This window comes from Mesitornis unicolor, unplaced genomic scaffold, assembly GCF_000695765.1.
Source record: "Mesitornis unicolor isolate BGI_N332 unplaced genomic scaffold, ASM69576v1 scaffold180, whole genome shotgun sequence".
NCBI classification, from domain to species: Eukaryota; Metazoa; Chordata; class Aves; order Mesitornithiformes; family Mesitornithidae; genus Mesitornis; species Mesitornis unicolor.
The window spans coordinates 6,696-32,566 of record NW_010158833.1 but is presented as its reverse complement, the minus strand read 5'-3'; the positions used below and the strand labels follow the sequence as shown (position 1 = coordinate 32,566).

Genomic DNA, 25,871 nt, shown 5'->3' with positions numbered 1-25,871 from the left:
TGAAGAGATATGTAACTTTATTTCAGATTTACTACTGCCATCCTGCTGTTTTCTTGGCTTAAAATCACTGCATCAAGCCATAATTATATGTTTTTCTCTGCATGAATATACTTATCATTAAATGGAAATTAGATAAAAATTCTGCGTTTCTTTTTTTATCAAAAATAGATCAAGGTTTAACATACTCTGAAATCAGGTATTTAAGTGCAAATGCAATACACATGAGCAATTCAGGATCTGGTCTCACTAAGGAAAATGGTTAAAAGCTTATGCATAAAGAGGTTTCATAGCAGACATATACCTGGAACTAGCTGTGCTCTCAGAACATTGAATTAACAGCAAACCGTGGAGACTTCACACAAACAAAAGTTTCCTTCAGTTGCAAGTTCTTTAGTTAAAGCACTATTCAGAATTCACTGAAACTTAGTACAAAAACACAATGCCAAAAAGACCATCCAAACTACTACTGGCTTTGTGCATCTTTTAATGCACAAAGGCTTCAGAAGTTTCACAAATAAATCTGTATAAAGAACTAATAAAAAGTTTCATAAACAATTTTGTTTCAGTAAGTCCAAAGAGAACTTACACAGATTTGTAGTCATTAGAAGGACCCCTTCAGCTGCACAGTGCTGAAGTTGTATCGCATACTCATTATACTTCTCCCATTCACTCAGGTAACGTTACCTTGAACAACCGGCTACGCTTTCAACACCGTTCTGTACAAACAGCCTCTCATGATTTTCAATTAATAGAGCATTCATCTGTAACTGGTCTGTGTGTGGGACTTTTAACACTTCACAAAAATAAACAAAAAATAAAACAACCAACCCTAAGAATGCCAAAACACAGAAGAAACTCCTTAGCATGGACACCCTCTCTCCAAATACCCTTTTTTTTTTTTTACAATTACAAGGCTTAATTTAAGCATTCAGCTTCAATATGAAACCAGAGAGAGATCAATCCAATACATTATTGTCTAAGCACTTCCTGTATGTACCTGTGCTATGTAAGAAACTACCCTGATGATTTTACAGCTGATCCCATATGTTGCCCAGTAAGATTCTTTATTTTCAATTAAGATTTTTGCTTTTATTTTCTTTTTAAAAGGTTGGTTTTCTGGGATACAGTTTGGCTGGAAAGCCCTGCTGTTCCCTTAGCTAGCTGAAAAATAAGGAGATTCTAAAAAACTTGCAGAAATTACTCATTGCGGTAGAGGAACCAGCTCTACCTAGAGAGGAAATGCGCTGTTGCATTATTTGCAAAGTTATCTAAGTGGAAATGTCAAATCAGAACTCATCAGAAGGAAGCTGAGCCTCAAGGTCATAATAACTATAATCACATATTCTCACTATCAACACAAACTTCTAGAAGTATACAACTAAGTGAGATGGTTAACATTTCTTACACTGCTGATTTTAAAGAGAAGACATAGAGCAAGACAAATTCACCTTCTAAATAATTAAGCTGCATGCTGGCTCTAGAGAAGTATTTTCTGTGACCAGTTACAGCATATGTTTACCACTTTTACCAGCATGAAAACCGCTCGAATTTATATTACTGAAGTCCTAAAGCAAACCACTCCCCACATGTAGGCTGCAGACAGAAATACTGCAAAGGCATACAGGTCAACCTGACTGCGGAGTTTCTTTTCAATGAAGTTTTACTTTATTAATGATGTCTATGACTTTGGTGGGCTTTGGATCAAATCCCAGTCTATCCAAAATAACTTTACTGGAAAAACAAACAAAAATCCCCAAAGTGAACAGACTTTGTAAAAATTTAATGACACACAAATGAATATATTTATGTTAGAAGATTTATACTGGTACTCTGCCCTAGAATCAGGTTATGTATTACTATAGCATTGCCTAACCCTGAAAGTTCATGTCACTGCCCTGCCATAAGCGCAGCTTTGAAATCAGCAGTGCAACTACTAATTCATATGGTGCACAGTACAATAAACTAGAAAACTACACACAAATCGCAACATCAATTTAGAATGGATGTTTGTCCAAAAAGTAAAAAAGAGTTGGGCAGAATGTATTTCATTGACACCTTTAAACTCTCTTAACATTCTCATTGTGATTTACCTGATAAGCCTAAGGAAATTCAATGTGAAAGTTAAATGATGTGAAATGTTTGAGTAATACCTGAAAATGCTTGTAACAATTTTAAAAGCAGGAATTCGTTATCAGCTCTCACAATGCATGGTATTATCCATATTTCCCTGAGAAATCATGCCCTGCAATAACCATATAAAACAAAATACAGCATTAATGCAATTCTGAATTAGATAAAAAATAAAATCATGTGTAACAGCTGTTTATGAACCAACACTTAAATGCTACTGCAGTTATAACTATTGAATTGCAGACGCTACATAAGACTGTCATAACAGAAATAGTAACTACCTCAAAACTTATCTCAAATAAAAAAAACTGATATAAAGTACCATCCTACAGTCAGCCATATATCTCAGTGTGATATTAACATTAGTTTGTTTCTTGATTTTTGAGTATGCCACTTCTTAACTTCATTTACAAACACACACTCTACCTTATCGAGGCCTATTTTCATATGAAATTTGAAAGTGTCCATAAACTCACTCTATGTCTAAAATTTAACTGGTTTTCCCCCTCCTCTGATACCTTAGTTTAGCTCAGTAACTTAATTTCCCTAAGATAGGTGGATCTTTCAGTAGGCAACAGGAATGCTAATATTCAACACAAAGAGAGATGGAACCAAGAATTACAAAGAAATCATTTTACCACCTTATTTAAAGCTATCATACTTGTGAATAGCAGTACCTAGGGACAATGGGGATCATGAAAGAGAATGTCAATTACAACAGCACACACCAGGAAAAGTAATTTCAGGCTCTCCTGTTTTTGCTGTACATTACAAGGAGGTATGCAATGCATATATCAGCATACCAGGTCAAGTATCGCATGCAGCACCACGATTTGTCATTCAAAGAATACTGATGTTTAAGACCGTATTTCTGAAAAATACTTTAGCATTTGCAACAGCACAGTGAGATAACCAGGCAGCGCCAGAGCCTCCCTGCTTCCGAGCTTCAGTATGCAGTCTGCTCTAGGCCAACTCTCTGACAAGCCAAACCAGTCAGATAGCACAGCCCCCACCCCAACACATGGATTTCCACGGGCAAGGAGCCAACGAGCAAGATGCACTGGGCATTGCACACTGGGCAACAGAAACATCCCACCCTCAGTATCTTCAGTGGCATTCATGTGTCCCAGACTTCCTAAGTAATTGCTGAGTACTGATCTTGCATGTTTTTCAGTCCTTTGCTGAATTAGTATTACATCTACAGCAGCCCCTCGTAGTGAACACATTTTCGGCGTGACTGAAACCTAACAGAAAGTAGCCAGAAAAACTGAAATACTTTTTTCTGGAGTGCAGTACATAGTACATCGAACTATGTAAGACTCACTGAAACCCTAAAAGCAAAGGCATGCTACATGGCATTTGGCAAATTATCATCACTTCCTCCATACACAAAAACCAAACAGCTCCAAAACCTCAATCACACACAGAAGAAATTATTGGTTGTCTCATAGGATTACAGGAATTAGTTCAACTGCTTGACAGAGCAAGACATGTAGTATTCATTTTCCATTTTGTAGGCATGGGAAATCACTGTTCCTTAAGTATCTAATGACATTCAAAGACAAAAACTCAAGGTTTTTTTAAAGTGTATGTGCTTCCTACAAGAAATAAGTCAGAATAAAGACATCCCCAAATTGAAACAGTAAAAGCAATGACAATTTCTGCTAGCACACAGAGGGTAAAGCATTTACAAGAGAGCTCCTTCACATTCCAGTTGTATCATGAGGAAGAAAAGCCAAGCATGTCTCCATTAGTCAGAGGTACCTGAGAATCAAAGCTAAATCTCTTGTGCATTTACCAAGCACCGATTAGAGAGCTATGCAATTTACATTTCAAATTAGACATTATATTTATAAAATATTATTGTACTAAAAATCACAAGATTTTATAGAAAAAACCTCATCACATTCGATTAAATGCAGGAACAATGTTACACGTCATAGCTTCTGTAATTAAAACTGTAACACATTTCTTGTAACTACAGGGGCACCACTGTTTAAAAATCCTTTCAGGAAGGACAGTTTGCTTTGTTTCTTATTCTTTAAGGAACTGTAATTTAATGAAAAAAGACTGCTCCAGCTACCTAGTGCCATAAGACACTTACTTTTAAGATATTTCATATCTTAAAAAAACAGATTAACACAATTTTGTTAAAAACAAAAATGGTGGGAAGGCCCTGACTTTTTGAGTTTACTGAACAAAAACTTGCAAATAATGCAAGTTAACAGAAATTATATACACGGGAGACTATGATGATCTTTCAATTTAAGCCCCAAACATAAGGACAAATATGACTAGCAATTGCCCATCAGACATTACAGCTCCCATTCTATCAGTATGACCAACTTCAAAAGAGAATATTTTGCTAAAAATACTACAGTTGCCCATGCAAAAGCAAACTCAGTTTTCCCAGTCTTAGTTTGCTGAGGCCACAAGTCCCAACTGATTCAAACTTGCAGTTAAGGCCTGGCATTATATATTTGGTATGATCTCATTGCAACATATGATCAATTGAAAACAGGCATTAGCTTTTTATTGCCAGTAGGCCTTAATATTATGTGTTGGAAAAGCTTGAAGCTAACAACCTCTGATTGGTCATAATTTAGAAGAAGGGAAAAAAAACTTACAAAAAAACCCAAAACAACCCAAAACCTAAGGCAATTTCACTAGCCAAAAAATCCCTGAAAATTCTACCGAAGTTAAATGTAAAATTAGCTCTACATACTGCATTTTAATCTCTCTACTTGTGGGATTTGGGAATTGAAATGTGAAGTTTCTCAAAATGCCTACATAAATTTAATAAACTTTTTCATTTGTTTTGGGTTTGTGGTTTTTGTTTGGGTCTTTTTTGGGTTTTTGTTTGTTTGGGTTTTTTTGCTGTTGTTTGGTTTTTTTATTCATACTTCAGGTGTCCAAAGAAGGACTTGCTATTTCATCTTAATGAGATGCCTCAGATCACTGAAATTTTCCGTGTAATCCAACATTAAAAATTGGAAGGAAATATTTATAAAGGTGCAACATTTGACCAGACTAGCCCTTTCTCTACTTACATTCTTTTCATTAAATTCTAGCTGCTGGCTAATCAATCCTTCTGAATCTATAGCTAAGCATGTTGATCTCCTGCATTCCCTCTTGTCTAGTAGTTCTATCACCAAACCACCAAAATTCCTTTTGGAAGGAACATTATTCAGTGTCAAAACATGAAAAGGGATTTGTGTTATGTCATCCTTCTGTATTTGTGTGGAAGGACAGTAGAAGTATCCTACATTATTAAGAATCTTGTTATGTGGAAGAGAATACTGTTGGGTGAAAATCCTACATTCATCATCAAAAAAACCAAATTTCATCAAAAGCCAAAATTAGCTGTAGCGTAAGAGTCTTATAGGGCAGAAGTTGAAAAATGGCATTGACAAATTAAAAATATTCTTGAATATAACAATTCATAACAGAATCAAGTAGGACAGAAGCACTGCAGTGGAAGGAAGATGCAGGCTATAGGGAAAGTGATCAATTTTAGAATAAATTTATTAATGCAACTCGGAAAAAAACCAAAACCACCTTTATCTTTCAGATTGTTTAGCAGATTACTGTTGTGCCAACCTGTTGACTGAAAACCTTCACAAGTAATTTGATCTCTTTCATAAGTTGGCACCTATATATGTGAAAATTTTCAAATTTAGTTTTCCACATGAGATAATTGGGAATAAGAACGGGTTACAGAATCAGTCTGTTTAAAACAGACACTGATTTTGCAAATGTACATCATTTACCATTCGCTAAAATTTGAAACATTTCAGATTGTTAGGTAACAAAAGATTTTTAAACATCGGCACCCACTGCCATTACAAGACTTCTCAAAATGGCATGAGACAATACATATGTAGTGTTCCAGGACCGTATAAAGATCCTGCCTCCGTAATTACAAGAATACACTTAATAAATTATTTTTCTATTTTGTTCTATTAATATTCAAATAGTTTATACAACATAAAAAAGTTAATTTGTACCTACTACAGGTAACATATCTATTTAGCTTTTCATCTGAAAGCCTGTAAGACTTGATGACCTGCAAACTTATTTACAGAACTCATTTGAAAGTATTTTTTAAAAATAATATTGTCCAGCATTTAACAAAATTGTGAGTTAAAAAAAGAATGAAATCACTTAACAGCATTTTTTTTCGTGATTTTTGTCAAGTAACTTCACCAGCTCAGTATCATAAGGCAGGTTGGTTGCTCAGATGGACTAAGATTCCCTATGGTGATAGGCATGTAGTGAATTTGTTCATTTATAAAACCAGATGAAAGCAAGAAAGAGGAAAAGTTTAGCGTTTCAAAAGAACTGAAACTTCTTATTTTTACTACAAATTCAGAATAGGCACTGAAACATGATTCCTTAGGGACTCTTCCAGAAGATTGTCTCTTCGCTGGGCATCATTCCGTTTTTAAACTAAGAAGAAGGAAAAAAAATAAATCAGGGATACACAATTAAAGATCAGAAAAAAAGGAATCACCATATGTATTTGTTTTCATCTTATTAGTAAAGGAAATAAGTTGTGAGTTTCAAGCTTAAGACATCACAATTACAGTTTTGGTTAGAATATTTTTAATTTCATTATTAGATTTAAGCAACATTGGAAAATAAAAATACACTTCTCATCATAAAATTCTGTGTACATTATTTGAAAACTAAAGTTCTGACTGAAGCACAGGGCTAAGAGTCCTAAACCATGTCTATCTTTATGCTCCAAGACAGTATCAACAAGCCATGTAATGTTCCTGTCAAGAGGTTTGTGTAACCTCCTTTTAGAGAGGGATATTTTGCAAACTCCCTAGCTATTCTACTTTAGTTTCCCTACCCTTATGAAAAATATTTTCCCAAATATTTAATACAGTTTAACAACTTTAATTCTTGTCATCTACAAACACAATGAGTCATTCCCATTTTCTAGACCCGTAATAATAAATTCTGGTCATGTCCTCTAAACTTCCTTAAACAGTCCATGTTTTTCATGAACTGCAGTAGCCCAAACTGAGACCTCAACAACAAAGAGAGTGAAATAATCACTTCAGATCTCTTCCACACATATCTATACCAAGAAGTTATATAGCTCTTCTGGTTTATTGACTCAATGTCCAATTTTTTATGAACGTTGTAACACTTAAGTAAAAAACTACTTTACATTTCAAAACCATTGACCAAGAACTATACCAAAGTGAAAATAATGCTTGGCAATGAGTAACAATAATTTTGAAGATACCCTTCAAAACTCTATCCATCAATACAGAACAAGATTAACTGTATGCTCTGTAAAATTGTGTGCTTATATAACAAATGCCGTTGTGAAAACCAATCTTCACCCTTCTCTGTAATTTTTGAAGCTTATTAAGCATACCTTTTGTCTATGAACAGCAACTGTCTCCATCTTGTGAAACACTATGCATAGGAATAAGACTTTCACACTGCTCACTTTCTTCTGGCACTCTTAAAAGAAAGAAATATATTTAGTTACACAGTAATATTAAATTGGTTGTAATGAAGCCAATATAAGTACTAAGTATGCTAGTGGTTTGAACTGCACACATTAGAAACATACAAAGACTCTTTAACTTCATAAAGTGCACTCAAGTTTGCACAATTTTAACTGCATGTGCTGGGCACAGCAACTATCATAGAGGAATTAAGGGGAAAAATAGAGAACTGTAACAGTCACTAGAAAACTTCTTTTAAAAAAACTTCTTTTAAAAGGTAAACAGATTTCACATCTTTCAATTTTCTGAGCATTACATAGGTTAATAAATGGATTGGAAACTACTACTATTAATAACTAATACACCCGAGTACACCTGAACATAAAATTAGATTAAAATAAATACAGCATAAGAACTGTGGCTTACCAAAGAGTATAGGGTATTGCAAGGGCTAAAGAAGATACAGGGTTACACTTTGTGACTGCCCTACCTCTGAATTCGATGTTTTCTACAAATAAAGGCAAAAATTCTTCTGATTCCCACCATCACTGGATCCCAGTTGTTATAATGACATAAGAGAGTTGCAATGAAAAAAGAAAAAAATACAGGGACTGCCCCTGCAAAAAATAACCAGGAAAACTGCACCTGGAATTAAAACACAAACATCATTGACTTAAGAGTTAAACAAAACAAACAAAAAATTGCATACTATCTATTTGAAATAATTATTGTTCTAAGTTTCAGACAAAGATTTATAGTTATTTTAAACTGAGTGAAATAATACAAATATTTTTATACGTTACGTGGTACAATTTCTGTAGCCACTGATACTTCTAATAATTGAATAGTCTTTCTTCACTGATCAGTTCTGTACCATGGAACATACTGTGGTGTGGACGAAGACTGCTGTTCCCAAGTAGTCTCATTTTTAGGTTTTAGCTGACTGGTACCAATGAGAAAGTCCTCTAGACACTTCAAAAGTTTTGAACAAGAGATCTCACCTGAGAGATTGTGCACCAGTTTATTCACTAGGAATATACTGTCACTGAACGGTAACTGCTGAAACCAATGCACATAGAAAGACAACACTACTGGAAATTTACAATAATTTGCTTTTTCACTTTAAAAAAAAGGCAGGACACATTATTTGCCCAATTTAATCTAAGTTCTAATTGTATCTGTCTACTGCTACACTCAGAAGTGATCATCTGAAACTGTTTAAAACTTAAAATTATAGACGGTTAGAGAAATCAAAGGTGCAAGAACAGGAACTAGTCTCTGAACCACCTTTAACACCAACAGAGCAATGAACCATAAGCATGGCTCCCTCTTGTGGGGAAAATTTCCAAAGATGAAGACTTTGGAGAAAAATTGATACTCAGCACTGATGTTCACTCTTACAATTCTAACAAACTACAATTGTTAGTCTTATCCTGACCGATTTCTAATGGAAATTCATAAACACAGAAGTTACCCAAAGGAATATTTAAATAGTCATGAAAAATTTGGTTGTAATTTCTTAAGATTCAGATCTATGTTGTATTAATAGAGAATAACGACGAAGAAAGTTAGTAAATACGCATATCATATAGTTACCATATCATCTGACAGTCATATGAATACTGCATATATTCACATTTTAATCTTTACATTATTAGCCATAATAATAATAAAGGCTAGCCAGAAGTACTAACTGAAGTTGGAAGCTGAAATTTCTATCAGCCTAACTTGGACAACTGAAACTTGAGTAAGCGTGGGGCTTGGCTTGGGATATTTGGATGTTTGTATGACTGAGACACATACTTGCGCAAATACACTTGTGCAAGGAACCCTAAAGTCTACAGCCTGAAGATTCAGATCATGGAAAATGTTGCCAGCACACAAACTCAGACAACACAGGAAGGCGAAGAATTAAGACAAGAAATAGGCAAAGAGCAAATACAAGGTGTACAGTAAATTAAATTAGTTAGCTACATTTGCAGGGCTTTTGTGTGTGTTTGTTTGTTTGTAAATACCAAATACGTAAAAATTGGAGCAACTCTTCACAGTGATAAACTATAAAAATGAGTTAAAATTGTAACTTGCCCCTGTGTTACCAGCATCAACTGAAAGTCAGCCAACAGAGCCTTAAAGATGTTTCAGCTATTTCAAATGACTTGATATTACATGAGTACATGAAGAATAAATTAATTTTAAAAGATCTGGACTCTGTGTTTACTCAGATTAAATAGCCTAATGATTAAGTTGTTTACTGAGAATTAGAAAAGCATATGCCATTCATCAATGTATTCCAGAGGAAAGCTGAGATGAATCACTGCAGAAGACAACCTAAGCTTTTAATATATTGATATATGTAACTATATATAAACATATCTCTAAGAATGTATTTGCACACACACACACGTATATACATAAGTTATGTATAGATGCACACATATATACATAAAAATTCTTATGTTTTTTTTGCTACCAGCATTAGCTCACATAAAAACCTAATTCCACCTCACTAATGCAGATGTTTTGGTGAGAAGTCTACAGATTCTTTTTCCTTGTTTCTTTAATATCTATAATTACTTACTTTCCTGCTACAATTTATGTCCCAAATGTATATTGCAGATACTTTAACAGCAATGCAAATACAGTTATCATACCAACAAATGCTTTATTATTGTTGGAATCACTGAGGTTTTGCTGTATTTCCAGGCTGCAATATTCAGCTTAAACTAATATGAAACACAGTGTATCTGACATGTTCATTACACAAGTATTTATTCAGGGTCTGACTCTTCTTTTCTGTTCCAACTTGACTCCCTTTTTTATTTTTATCCTTTTTATTGGTCGCTTTATTTTCCAAAATCCACACTGACATTGAGTGAAAGTGTAATGCAAGTTATGTGGGGTTGTTTTCCCCGATTTCACACGTAGACCTGTGTCTACACTGACAGCTGTCAAAGGCATGACCAAACTGGACTGTGTGGGCTGCCATGCCAAAAAAGGGTATTATCACTGTAAGAAAAATTCAGCTTACTTTAACAGATGCATTATAAAAATCAGGTTGAAAGCTCTTTCAAAGAGTTAAACAGGTGGCTTAACTTTCAAATTAAAGTTTTACTAGTAGGAATTATTTAAATCCAAAAAAAAGAGCAGAAACAAGTGATCCTGCCTTCAAGAAATAGAAACAGTGATGTGATCTCAACTTAAAGGAAAAAAGAAAGAAAACCCAACAAAACAAAAAATCCTAGAACTGCATGCTTACAATATATGCTAAATAATAATTATTTACATGAAATTAAGAATTTTATATTCCTTGTCACTGATTAAATAGTTAATTCTGCTTATTCATAGTTGAAGTTCATACATAACATTTAAAACCAACAATTCTACCTCACCAGCATGAAAAGCATCTATGCAGCGTGAAGAGTAATACAAACTAACTTCATATAGTTTCTATTCTAAACTCATATTATTGGATTCTTTTCTTTCTTTACATGCAAAGTTTTTCCACAGCTATTACTTCAATACCAGTGAAACTAGACTAACTTAAAGGAGAACAGTTAAATGGAAGCCTAATAATGTGCAATTACGCCCTGTAGCTGCTACATTCCTTTGAGGTAAACCTGCAAATTTTTGGTTTTGTCACTAATTGAGGATTTTCAAGGTAGGCAGCCTATAATGATTCTATAATTGCAAAGGCATTAGTTTAAGGGCTGCTGTACTTGCAGTTGTTTTTTAATTCTGAAAACCACCTGTTCAAGATAAAGCATTTGACCAGCCACTGCTGATGACTTTGGGTACTTTTCATACAAGCTGCATCTTAATCAAAAATATTTAAGTGTGCAAGTGCAGACTTGCATGAGCAAAATAACTGTAACTATCAATACCAAGAGAGCATTAATTACAACACAGCTCAACAATTATTAAGCGACAGAAGTAAAATACTGTTGATAATACACATTGTTAAAAGTAACACCGACGCTTTAAAGAAATTCTGTTAATACTCAAAACTTAGTAGTACATTACCTTTTGCATGCACATGTCAGCTATTATGGACAGAGGTATTGTAAGGCTTAGCGCAAGTGTGCCTATCAGTGATGAGGTAAGAAAGCATCCCCTAAAAGATAATAATAGTAATAATAATTATGATAAATAATAAAGAGGTCTCATTTAAAAGTTATAAGACAACTAAAACAATACATCAAACTGCAGAAGACATCTGATCAAGCTTAGCTGTTAGTCATTGATTTAACAATCAAAAATTGAGATACCCACACTGTCATAAATCAGTAAAACTGCACAGAATTCCTAACTGGACTACAAATATCTTCTGGATTTCTATCTTCTAATATCTTCCCATACAAACCTTTTGAGATTATGGAAAATTCACTATTTCACATTTAATGACACCCTAGAAAAATTTGTGTTTTATTTTCATTTTCAAATAATTAATACCAGCTTATAGCAATTAAATCTGTCTTGCCTCAGTCTGGTTAAGTAAAAAAGAAAGGTTACTGATATCTAGAAATCCTACCCCAAAAGACAAATACTATTCACAAATAGATAAATTCTTAAATTAGCAGATTCTGTTTTTTAAATCTCACTCTAAAATATATCCTTGACATCACTCCTTAGGGCCTCAGTAAGACCTCTCTGCATTCTAAAAGTGGTTTCTTTGTATTTCTTAAGCAGGAAGAAAGTCCTCAGACTTCTCTAAATCACTGAGTGATTAAATAACAGAACAAAAAACCTACACTCGTATGTCAGAGTAGTAGTCATTAACAGCCACAGACAACTTTGGTCCCAAATTCCTTTGCAAGTCATACTTAGTTTGCAAATGACTGGTTTACTGAATTAAGTTTGGTTGTTTGTTTTTTTTAAATTAATAAGAAGATAACCTCAAAGTGGATGTAGGACAGACCTAAGAGAACATGCAGCCTCTTGAGATCCTCAGCATTTCAATATAAACCTAAGGCTCTGTAAATAAAACATGACTAGACTGAGGTATTTTGATACCAAGTGAAGAGTATAACAGCCAGTATAAAAAACTGCAATTCCCATTTTACGATCGACCAAGTAAAAAGTTTAGATACTTTGCTTTTTTGCAAACTTCCTCCCCAATATTCTACATCCCCTTCTATGCCACAAGAGAATACTTCTGTATCTCTGCACTGACTACATTTGAATGAGAACCAACCTGTCCACCAGAACAGTGTACAAGGATAAACAGTACAGAATCCAATGAAAACTTAGCAGCAGGTTTAAAAAACAAAAACCAAAAGGTTTAATTAAAGTCACGTCTACCACTACATTATTTACTTGGCAGTATGTGGTTGGGTGAAGTTAAGAAGTAGGTTAAATTACATTATTTACTTCCAAAGAAAGAGTAGAGGACCACACTAGAGGCACACTGGACAGCTAAAAGGCTGATGTCAGCAAACTCTGAAATTAGTCTTAGTTCAAAATTCTAGGGAAAAGGAAGTAAAAATACCTCTTTAGTTGTCTGGATTATCATTCTGAGTAATTAGACAAATAGCATGTGTATGAAAAAGTCTGTGCACACCCATACACTTAACCCTATGCTAGTATCTGATTTTGGGACAAGAGTCAAGTTTGGGTTTGTTTTTCTGTTATTTGTTTGGAGATGGGAGGGGTTGGGTTGTTTTTCTTTTTTTGGTTATCTTGTCTATGTTAAAATTGCACTTTACCTTATTACCAACTGATACTGAACTGCAATCTAATCTTAGAGGATGGCACTAACATCACCAAAATATTCCATCAGCAAAGAGATTAAATTACAAAGGAACACGTGCTGCAAGGTATTTATGACTAGAACTAGTGCAAGAGTTTGCCAATTAACACAAAATGTCGTGATCAATTTCCTAAATAACTTTAAACTTGATCTGAAAACCAAACAAACAAAACAAAAAAAAACCACCACATAAAAAAGCCCCAAAAACCCCCAGTTTTCATGGAACTCCACCTAGATCTTGTGTTGTACTATTGTCACAGAACTCCTCTTAACTCAAACTGCATATATAGACAGAAAAAAAAGAACAAAAAAAAAAAAGGCAAGAAAACCTACCTAGATAATCTGACATCTCAATATTTGAGAACACAGGTAAGACAATTTATGTGAAATGTATACAAAGCATGTAGTACGTACCACAGCCAGAGGAATTCTGATAGAACTGTTCCAATAAGGCCATTAATGACAATGCACATCCATATCAGTTTATTGGGAAACTCAAATGCTTCAAACCCCGTATAATGAAGCAGGAAAAACCCTGGCCACAGCAGCAACAGATTAAACAGCCCTACAAAACCTGAGGATAAAAACAGTATTAAGTAAATCACAATAAGTATCCTTCAATATAACTAAAACCTCAGCTAAACTCTGCTCTTTTGACAACATGCCTACATAAAACCAGCAACAAAGCAGTATTTTAAATCTTTCGAATGAAAAGCATGTAAGAAACTTTACCCGAAATTCACAAACAATTGCAGCAGATATATACAGGTTTGCAACTGTAAAAAACCCAAATTCCACTGAATCCAAGGGCCTGTTTGCTTTCCTGCAGGAAGAGTTCTCTTTCAGTGTTAAGATTGTAAACAGAAACAATTCACACAACTGGTCTCTAAAGCACTCATAACCATGGGAACAACAGGCTTTCTTTACTTCCTTGGATTTCTGAGCCCCTTTACCACTCCTATACAGTTCAGTGCCTGAAAGCAAACAATTTAATTACTCACTGAATTAAAACTTTCAATAGAGTTATTTTTAGTCTTACCAAAGAACATTGGTATGTCAAGTTTATCTTCTCTATCTACTTTCCTTTTTATCATCACTATGTACACAGCATACAGCATTGCTCCTACAAGAGACCAAAGGGAACCTGTAAAGATGAAAAAGAAGTCACTTCATGCCAAATGTGTTATACACACTAGGATCAACTCTCCTAAGCATGCATTTATTATAAAACCGTCAGAGATAAGTTGTTTATTACAGAATCCATTACTATATGAAAAGCATGGAAAAATGCAGAAAGCTTAAAAAAATAAATACTTTCCCAATTAAGCTATGTACACAGGGGGGGAAAATCACTGTAAATGTCCGACTTCAGAAGTTGAAAATAAAAAGCCAGATTGTGAAATGTTACATGAATAAGAAACACACAGCTTGTTATATGACTTACTAAGTATTGTCAAAAGATGGTACTCATCACTGCATAGTCTGGGATTAAAAAAACTAGTAAATACCTATTGTATCTTTTCCAGCAGATTTCTCAGATCCAGAGAGGTTAACAAGTACCACACCACCGATGCTAGTAAAGGAAAAAAAAAAAAAAAAGAAGAAATGCAAAATGTTCATTAAACCCAAGAACTTTACTTTTACAAAGACAGAACAAAAGGGGGAGGAAAAACACCCCACTTCTAAGTTCCCTGAACAATGCACCAGGCATTTAATGAAACAGGCTGACAACACTGAATGTCAAGCCTTTCTTTTTCCCATCTACACACACAAAAAAGCAACCATAATTAAATAACAGAAAATAAGTTCACATATTTCCAACAGAAACCTGATTTATCAGATTTCCTACAGGAGTGTGTGATTCAGTAATTGTTCATGATACAAAGTATTTAAAAAAGACTTCACTTGCTCAACTTATCTGTGAAACAAGTATTTTTTAAAAAGTGAAGCATATCATATATTATCACATTGGTATAGTAGGTATAGTTATCTTGTCACTTTCTCAGGGAGTTTCTGACCAAATGTTCCATCCCATAATCTTACCTTAAAATAACAGCTAATAATTTGGACAGGGTAAACCTATCTCCACTGTTACTGGGAAAGACTGCAGCTAAGATTAAAGTAAAAAGCCCTGCAAGAGAAATTAAGAAGAGTTTATACAAACAAATATTGCTGCCACTTTGTTCAGAAAACTGTACAGACATTTTCTTCTTTCTATTTCACATATTTAACAACATGATCTTAGCATCCCTAATTTTAATTGGAACTATTATGAAACTAACATCTTGTGATGTGAATTCTCATATGAGCAAATACATGCACATGCTCACCTTTGAGAAAGTCTAGCCATACTAACAAAATAAACTGCAGTAAACCTGAGAAGTCAGTGAAAAATCATAAAATGTGCTTTTAGAACTGATTTTATCAAACAACAAAAGTTACTCCTCAAAACAAAGACTATCACATAATTTAAATACTTCAAAGCTCATGTTAGAGTCTTGTGTAAAACCTGTAAAACAAGTGACACACATAATATTTTAGGTGGTTTAAGTTCTTTAACCCTAAAACATTTTTTAAAAACAATAATTAGCAAGAAGACTTCACTCTGAATTGTATCTACTTTGATAAAACATTACGCCACCTCTACTTCAAATCTATAACACTCCCAATCTGTCTAATATAAAGACATGACTGCAGAAGCACACACACAGGAACTCAAAAAGCAGGGGAATAATGAAGACAGCATAGACGGCAACTACATAACATTTTTAAATCCACATATTCAAAGGCTTCAAGCCTTACTATTCCTCCAAAACCACAGGTACATTATTACACAAGAGCACTGTAACCAAAAATATTTTTATGTTACAAGCAACATTATAATGCCTACCTGGTGGTGTAAATAAAACTTACCAGAGGTTGAAGACAAGATATTAACTATGGCAACTTGGGTATCTGACAGAGCTTCCTGGTAAGAGAAATTTGCCAAGAACCACTGGGGGAAAAGAAAAATAATTTTGTGATTATATGGATAGCAACAACAGAGTTTAAGTTTCTCAGATTCTATTTATCCAAAAATAAAATGAGAAAAATACTTTTACCTCAAGTGATTTCTAATTTCTATTGAAGTGTCAGGTACATTAAAAGACAGAGGCAAAATCAGAACTGGGCCAAATCAACCACATACAACTATGTGCTTAATAATGAAATAATACACTTCAGAACTTCAAAAATAATTAAATCATTAACATGACATTATAATAGCTATGTAGTAAATAAAGATATTTTTAACTTGTTTTGCAAATGCTTCAAGGTGATAACTGCACAAGGGCTGCAAAGACATTACAGAAATACATCGACCATTTGTCAGCCTAATGATTTTTTTTTTTTCAGAGTACTTAAAACTGGCACACATCTCCATCCTAAAAAGAAGCATCACTTACATTGGAAGGATTAATGTCTGTTAATTCCTCCATAAAGGAATATAATGGCAAATATTTTATCATTTCTTGATTGAGATATCATTAATAAGATCTCAGACACATCCTCAGGGAAGTTACCACTCTCTGAAGTCTTAAGTGGAAATATCTATACAGTCCAAGAAGAAATACATACACATGCAAGTAGGAGCAGCATCCATGAACAGCATAAACAGGATTTGGTTTGAACATGAGGACTCTACTCTAGATAATCTGCATGTGTGTGTATATATATATCTCTCAAAATATACTTCAGACACACAGAATTGTAAACCATTTTTTAAAAAACTGTTTTGTCCATCCAAAATCACTAATGAGTGGCTTATTATTCTCTTGCTGCTGTGTGCATATTCATTATGTATACACACAGAAAGTTAAATCGCCATTTTCTGGTCCATGCATCAACAGTACCAATATTATTACTATTACTATTATTACTATTATTATTTAAATGTTCAAGGATAACTACTTTGTGAGGAAAAGCTGTGGTGGGTCCACATTATATATAACCTATTTGGCAGCTTTTCCAGAAGTAGCTTCACTGATACTATCACTGATCCGCTCTCTACATTTTTACTGTCTCAAAAATCATGCCACCATTCTGACTCCCCAGCTAGAACTCAGACATGATGGAGAAACACCAGCAACCAAGAGGTTCATGAGCAAATCCTGCAGCCCTCAGTGGAGCTGAAGGACAATTAACTATCTTCTCTTCATATGACTGGAGGGCACAATGCCACAGTGAAACCTACAATGGGTGATAGACATTGACCCATTTACCCAGTCTCACTGTCACTATTAGCAGCCTGTGTATACGTAATCCCAGATTTTGCTGCACCAAACATACCCATCACTGGATAACATGTCACAAAAGCGTGGTACATGCTACATCTGACCTTACAGTTAACTACATACCCAGGATCTCTTTTCATTACCCTCCCTTTAAGAAGCTGCATCTTCACATACATCACATCAGGAAAGTTTTACTTAAAATAGTATATTTATAAAATGAAGCATAAACAATACAAGTCATCTCAATACTGTTTCACTACTATTATACAATTGCATCTATAATTGTTTTCCAAAAGAATGGAGCACATACCACAAAGCAAAAGAAAAAGCTAATTTTTGCTACTTGAGTTGCAGTGAGTTTTCCTACAGTTTTTAGTATTGATTCCTGCTCCTTAACTGTTGGATATGACATGCGAGACAGCTTTGCTTCCAATGCATGGCTCGATGGGAGTTGTCGAATCTCCATAATATTACTGAACCTTACACGAGGCTTTTTGGGAGCTTAACAAGAAGAAGGAAAAAAAAAAGCTGCATATTATCATTAAACTTTTCAAGCCAACATAATATGCAAATGAAAATATGATGTTCTAATAAAGCATTGATTACAATACTTCACAAATAACAGGATTTTATCCAAACAGAAGACATGCCATTATTTTTATTTATTAAACTAGTATTTTGCTACTTGATAGGCCTCTAATAAGACAAAGCACAGCTACTGTTTTCAGTCAGTACAGTTGTCCGCTCACAAAAACCTCACTGAAAAGCACCATCCCTCCTCCCTGTTAAAAAAATCCACACAAGGTAACAAGTTTTTAAGTAGGAATTATTCTGTATTGATAAATATTAAGCAAATAAAGAAAATCTTATATGTAATAGTCAAACAGCCAAAGACTGTACACAACTATTCCTAACTGAAAGGACAGTGTTTTCATTCAGAGGATGAGTGTCCAACACACCTCAAAGCTTAGCAGAGATCATAAGGTTACTTGCTCATTTGAAATCCACCCTCTAACTAATCTTGCAAACCAGGATCAGATTTTATTTACAAGGGCATTGTAAGTATCATTCACTTATTGTGTAAAGAAAACATTACACTACATATAAATATTAGCCTAATTCAATATAAAACAATACCTAATTTCCTAAAACAAGCAAAGAGAAAAGCTACAGCTCAAACAACCCTGCAGTGAATGGTGCATGTTATCACAGGACAGCAGAGCCTACCAAAGCGGTTCTTAACTCATGTCATCTAAAAACTAACAAAGAGACTTTCCCTTTTATAAGCAGGGACTCTTTTGCTGAGGATCAGATAATTGGATTCTTTGACAGCCAACTTTTCTGTAATTGTCTGGGACAGTTAGGCCTGTTCCAGCTACTATCACAAGATAGTGAGGCTTAAATAAAATCAGAATGCACATAGACTGTTAAAATTCTTACTTTGACTGCTTTGCTCCTGCTCTAAAAAGGGCAATGGCTTGTTTTTCCAGAGGCTGACTCACTGCTGCTGGTCATACAAGCCCAGAAGGAAAGAATCACAAGTACTGAACCCAGCTGGTCCCTTGAGATAAACATAGGCTGGATCTGTAGTGACCAAGAAAGGTAAACTGAAGGATAGGCCTATGTTTTCTCTACCTGAAAGTAAATATATGAGATTGCAATTCATGCAATAAGAGACTTAAGGCAGGAGAAATAAAAAAAAAATTAAAAAAAGAGGGGAAAAAAATAAAGGAAGACAAGTCCTGCAACATGGCAGCAGTTATACCAACATAGAAGAAAGTAAGTCCTTCATCAAAGAACTAGCATTTCAGCACTCCAGAAGTCTTTACTCACTTTTCTCTGCATCACTATTATTACTGCCATTTTTTTCAGTTGGCAAATCATGAAACTTTACAGGAACATATAAAGGTTCACTCTGAAACGAATCAGTATAAGTAAAAATACAGTTAAGCAGGATATTTCAATTATAAGCAGTAGAATTAATTTAGCTAATAGAAAACTAAAAGAAAAGCTTAGTGAATATTAAGAGAATCATATTTAACAAAGTGGTTTTGCACACAGTGGACAGGCTCATCAAAAGTGTTCACACAGTCTATATTTTATGTTAAACATATTGGTAAAATGCAGTACTCAAAAATAAATGTGCTTTTGTGTATATCCTCATGAGCAAAAAAATCTACCACAGAAAATTAAAACCTACTGATTTAAAATTAAAAAATAACTCAGCAAAATCACAGACATTTCATTAGATCTATAGTTTCTGTCCAAATGATAAACTAGAAACAGAAAATACACAATACATATACAAAAATGAATACATACTCATTTTCCTCCAATAACCCTAAAAGCACATGAACCAGAACTAAATGTCAAAACACCTTTGGGAAATGAACTCAAATACATAAGGCACTTAGCAGAAGTTTTAATTGCTTAAAATACTTCTAACAAGACAAGTTTTAAGCTTCTTGTTTAAATTAAATTAATAAACTGCAAGAGTGAAGTAATGAAAAAGATACGGCAGCTGCATTTTCATTAAGCTCCTTGTTTAGGACCAAAATTTTTGTGGATGTTTAAATTAATGCAAAATTGCCCAAGGCTAACAATGAATCCTGCTTCTACAATCAGATGATTGTAAAGAATTGAGCAGACTAAGAAGATTTTATTTACTCCTTATTGTAGATTGTCAACACTCAATTGCCTCCTCCAGCTCTATTACAGGTGCAAGCTTGAAGAGTTTTGTGTTTTGGATACATTTCTGTAGATGGCCTTTGATTTAGTTATGCAGATTAAGCAGCAATCTGTGATCAACAGGGGCACAACAAACCATCATTTATGGATTATGAAAGTCACCACAAAATCGTCATCTGGCAATGCAGCCTATAAGCAGAACACCAGCACTGACATTTGATTCAGTAACAGTAGTCACTCCATCCACTGGAAGGAAGAAAGGAGTCCATCTCTCTTATCAAAATGTAATGCAGGACCACAGCATACAAGATACTCAACTAAATGAATGATTCCGTTGTGGATTTTAGCCTTGAAAGCTGTTTGGCTTTACCACTAGCCCTCCAGATTTTTCTTTGGCAGCCATCGAACTGAATAAGTAAAGGTTTCCTTTGTACCACATGAATATTTATTTCACAAACTATTAAGCAAGCATTCACGTAAGTGTTTTACTGAGCTGAGAACCTGTATTTCTCATAATAAGCAATGTCATTATTTGCAGAACTTATTAGTAACATGTAAGTTACCAATCCCCTTTGCCAAAAACTACTACAGACTGCCATATTTTTAAAACAGTAAGTCAGGATTATGGTGTCATGTTACTGTAAAGCATTGACCTTCACAAATTAAGGCACTTACCAGAGAACTGTTTACAGTGCTATCTGTTGTACAAGCAGCAAAATAACCTTCAGCATCTGCAAACTAATTACAGAACCTTAAATGTAATAATCTATCACGGTAGAGTTTTTAATAACTGAAATTTTTTGAGAGCAAGTTTTTTAATATCTTTTTACATTATTCTATCACACTTCCCTCTCCCTCCAGCTCTCCTCCCCAATAAACAAGAGGGCTTACAAGTTCAGTAAACAGTTTCAGTATTTCCTTTTACCTCTCCATTGAATTCAGCAACCCAGGTATCAGTGCAGGACCAGGCTGTTAGAATGCTAAAATGTGTAAAGTTCAGTCGTAGCGAGACACGCTTCACTAAGCTAATGTGTGTGTATGCTAACAACAAGCCTCTTGTTTCTTCATTATATTGAGCCAAAGTTCCTTTGCATAAAGTCCTGGAACTCTGCCTTAGTTTTAACAAGGCTTAAATTAGGAAGAGGTCAAGTGTCATTTTTCTTCTTCTTTTCTGCATCTTAAAGAGCATTACTACCCCTGTTCCCAGACCTGCAGCTTACTGTTCTACCATGCTGGTAAGTAATCTATTAAGCAAAGCCTCCAATGTGGAAGAGGGATTAAAAATAAGGTATGATTATTTACCTAAGCAATCATTACTGAAAAGAAAAAAAAACCCAACAACCTACAAATGTATGATTTTTGTTCCAGATTAATAAACACAAGACATTTTAAAGGCACTTGTAATAGTAATACAGTTGAATATTTAACTAAACTCCTTAGGGGAAAGAAAAAATAAAATTCAAATTGCACATTACAGTCCTGTCTCTGCACCGTTCTTTTGGAATATGCTACATCAAAAGTAATGGCTGTTTCCTACAAATTATTTTTAAAATTACTTTTTATAAAATCAGAAAGAAAAAAATAATGAGATTCCAATAGTGGTACCACAAGTGCCACACACAAAATGTGACAGACTGAGCAGTCTTACTCATTGCTGTCCCATTCATATGAGTTCACAGAATCTCTTTCTTTGACCTAGCACTGCACGAGATTCAGCTGGTCAATATAGCCACCACAATTCACACTGGGCAATGGCCCCTTATTCTACTCATCTGCTCTGGTTAATACATTTGGTCAGTATAACCGCTCTGTAGAGCTAATCATCCTTATTTGTCATTACTGGCAGTAAAGAATCAGTAAACTCTGTTTATTTCCTGATTATCTTATGAAGATCCTGAACTACATACATCAAGTCTAACACATGCACAGACACCTGGTAATGAAGGTTGATCTAGCAAAAGTTACTTCAAAGCAACAGCCAACTCTAAGTTTTCTATGTGTTTAACACAATATTTAAACAAAACAAAACAAAAAGTTTAAATTTTTCGGTGTTTTGGGTTTTTTTTTACGTACAAATCATTTGGCTTAATGCCATGTAACACTTCAATTTAAGTATGTTAAACCTACAACTGTCACTATCAGTGAGGTCTAATATATCCAGAAGAACTGAAGTCAGTTCCTTTCATACAAGTTATTTTCTATAAAGACATGTTGATTAACAGCATGTTCTTGGATCACATTTTCTGTTATTTTAATGTGAGATTAATATCAGGCCAAATGCCTTACTGCTTCCCGAGTCCTGCTGTTCAGCATTCTGAAACACTGGCACAGAACTAACACTCTTCCCAGCATCTCTTATTTTCCTTGGAAAAATGTATTTCTGATATATGACAAGAGCTTTAGACTCTAGCACAAACTATACCTAGTTCTAGAATGGGCAACAGAAAGCCACTCATGCATAAGTGCTATAACTACACAGTATTAACAACAAAAAACCCATAATGCTACCACCTTCCCTAAACAGAACTTTAAAAACCTTAAAGCCTCTTATCAACAGTTCATAGTTCAGCCAGAGACAGAAAGAGTCAGTAATAAAAATCAGATACAAAGTTCAAATACTGATTCCTTCGGTCATAGATGCTAGTGAAGTAAAAGGGAACCAACAGCGATGAGGCTCATATGCTCTTCTTAAAAAGAATTCTCCTCTGCAACTGTCCAAGACAAAATACCAGCCTAGATGGGCCAATGGTCTGGCCCAGTAGAGCATTTCTTATGATTCCTGACATTTCATATTGCTTTTTCCTTTCTTTTCTTCTTCTCACAAGATTACTGTTATGACTGTCACATGTTCCTGTGCATGATTCAGTTTACAACTGGTCTTCTGAAAGCACTATTCACAAATATGTACACTTTGTTTATTCCTAGTCCCTATTTTAAGTTTTTCCTGTACAAACTTCAACAAATACCAAAACATTTTATGGAGTTAAAATACTTACAAAAGCTGCATGCCTTCCACGAAACCCACGAGTACACTGTTGCCTCCATGGTTTCCAAACAATAAATCCCAAGAGGTATAGAACAAACATGGATGTTTTTGCAAATGTACTGAAAAAAGGTTTGTTGTACTTTGTAAAAACATACTGTGGAAAGAGAATAATTGCAGTATCCAAAATTACCAATTAGGTGAGAATTCACAAAATGAATGAACAGGTTTAATACATAGTTCAGAACAGCCTGGTTCCCAAACTGACACTGCTGCGAGTACTGGCAGGTATGACCAAAAGACACAGGTGGCCCTACCCGTGGCCCTACTATTCGGGGGGTACCCTCTCCCAAGCTATCTTAAATGCCAACAAAGCAGCACAGGGCCATTTTGCAAGATACAATGTCACCAAAGAAAAGCTACTTATTACTTGTATCTAACCAAGCAACATACTGATATGCCACTGAACTGGCAAAGAACTGAAGATACTTTTACATACAGGTATTTTCTAAATGAAAGACCACTTTTATAAGCAATAGCATAGTAATTACAAATTAGAGAAGATTACTCTGATGAGTAACATTTCAGTATCAATAGTGATTCCACCAGCTCATTGGAAAAAATGTTTTATAAACATAATAGCATGTTAAGCACAAACATTTTCATATGCTTAAGTTTCAAAATCGGTATCAAACATAACTTAGTAACAGCTCAGAAACCTGAATTTGACAAGAATTTATTAAAAATTCAGTTTCCATTGCTAAAGCTCTTTTAATTCATAAAACTTAACAGAAAGTAAATAGCAGACCAGTTTCAGGAATATATGAACCAGATTATGACAAACTTGTCTGCAATTATAGGGCTTAGACTCCATGGTCCTAGATGGAGTTAATCCTATAGGGCTTACATTCCTTTGGTCCTAGACTTTTAGATGTTTTGAATGATAATCTACTATACCACCTGCAATTTTACAGCTCATTTACTACTACTCGGGAAACATATGGGCATTATTTTAATCAATATGGCAATAAACAAAATGAACTCCCTAATTACAGTACACAGTTATGAGCTTACGGTGTTTAATTTTAAAGTAATCAATAACCTTCTGTCTTGAAAGCAACAGTGACTGAGTTGAGCTTGTCTGTAACTTTTAGTGGATACAGGTTAGTTCACTAACCCAAAGGATATTGCCTTCCGTGCACTGAAATGGTGGATAAACATTACACTAGAACACCCACTGATTGTTTAAGTGACCATATTTCTGCTGCATCTCTCTCTTAAGTAGGTTTTTATCTTCCTTTTAAGATGCATGGAACAATACTTACAGAAGTGAGTTCTGAAGAGGCAACCCATATCACATCAACAAGGAGAAGAATGACGATTCCTAGAGCCATTCGCCTTCGCTGAGTGGATGAACTGCTCTGGGAGCTCATCCGATTCATGATAAAAACCCACACCATTTGTAACCTATTCAAGATTGATAAAGAAATAAAACCCAGAAGATTACAAACAGTGACCAAAAAACCCAAACCAAACAAATAAACAATCATTTAAAAAAAAGAAAACCTCACACTCTCAAAAATCAAAACAAAACCGAACAGTGGTTATTTTCATATATATTAAATGGACCCGATATGCCAGGAAACACATGCTTATATTCGTTAAAAAGCGGATCTTACACAGATCTGGTATGAGATTTTCAGAGACTTTAAGGGCAATTAGAAAGTAAATAGGAACTTTTCAAGAATTTATCAACTTTTCTACCACACAAAAGTAGGTGAAACATACAATGCCTTTTTGGAACATCTATGCCAGGAATTCTGCAAAATCTGAAATCATTACGTTTTAGCAAATTCAGATACTCTGACAGGAGAAATTAGTTTCACATATTGTGTCTAATACTTCTACTAAAGGTAGTCAGAAACCTGATTAAACGTAAGCATTCAATAAACATTTCTGAAGAAGTAGCAGCACATTTGGGTAAATTATGATCCCTCAAAGCATAAAGTGATTCAAGGAAAAAAAAACCCAAAGAATATTTAATTGTAAACTTACAAAATTAGACTACAGATGCACTTGAAATCAACAAATTTATGTATTTATTTAGAAGTTTATGAAATACAGCCACGCACCAATTCCAAGTTAAAATCTATCAAACTAAGAGTAAGCATACAATATATGCAACAGAAAGCTTTGCCTATTAAAAAAACAACCACCAAAACAATTGATAATGATTTTGACTGCGCCCTAGTATGCTACACATAGGAATAATCAATTAAGAACACAACATATTGTGAGAAATCAAAACTACAGCCGTAAACTAGCTTTAAGATGTAATCCAGTACAAGTCATGCTGACTTGTCAGAAATTACATCATAAAAAAGCTCAGATTTTTACATACACAAACCTATTTTCCTTTTCTTATACACATCCCATGGCTCCTGGAAATCTCTGTTCGAGGTAGTAAGAGAAAGTTGCTAATTTAATAAGTAATAGAAAGTTCCCCTCTACTCTGCCCTGGTGAGACTGCACTTGGAATATTGTGTTCAGTTCTGGGCCCCTCAGTCCAAGAAGGACAGGGA

At 34.6% G+C, this 25,871-nt stretch overlaps 1 protein-coding gene across 1 annotated transcript; it reads right to left on the bottom strand.

Annotated features, from left to right (window-relative positions):
- Positions 1-5,894: 5,894 nt before the first annotated feature.
- SLC35F5 (solute carrier family 35, member F5) lies at positions 5,895-24,752 on the bottom strand. The gene is made up of 14 exons (XM_010184647.1): positions 24,615-24,752; positions 23,303-23,446; positions 20,982-21,044; positions 19,452-19,533; positions 17,929-18,119; positions 16,261-16,342; positions 15,391-15,478; positions 14,856-14,920; positions 14,387-14,491; positions 13,762-13,921; positions 11,622-11,712; positions 8,092-8,246; positions 7,526-7,614; positions 5,895-6,579 (listed from the first exon to the last, which is right to left on the bottom strand). Exons 1-13 carry the CDS (start codon positions 24,747-24,749, stop codon positions 7,533-7,535), a joined length of 1,443 nt encoding a protein of 480 aa, XP_010182949.1. The 5' UTR covers positions 24,750-24,752; the 3' UTR covers positions 5,895-6,579; positions 7,526-7,532.
- Positions 24,753-25,871: the final 1,119 nt, after the last annotated feature.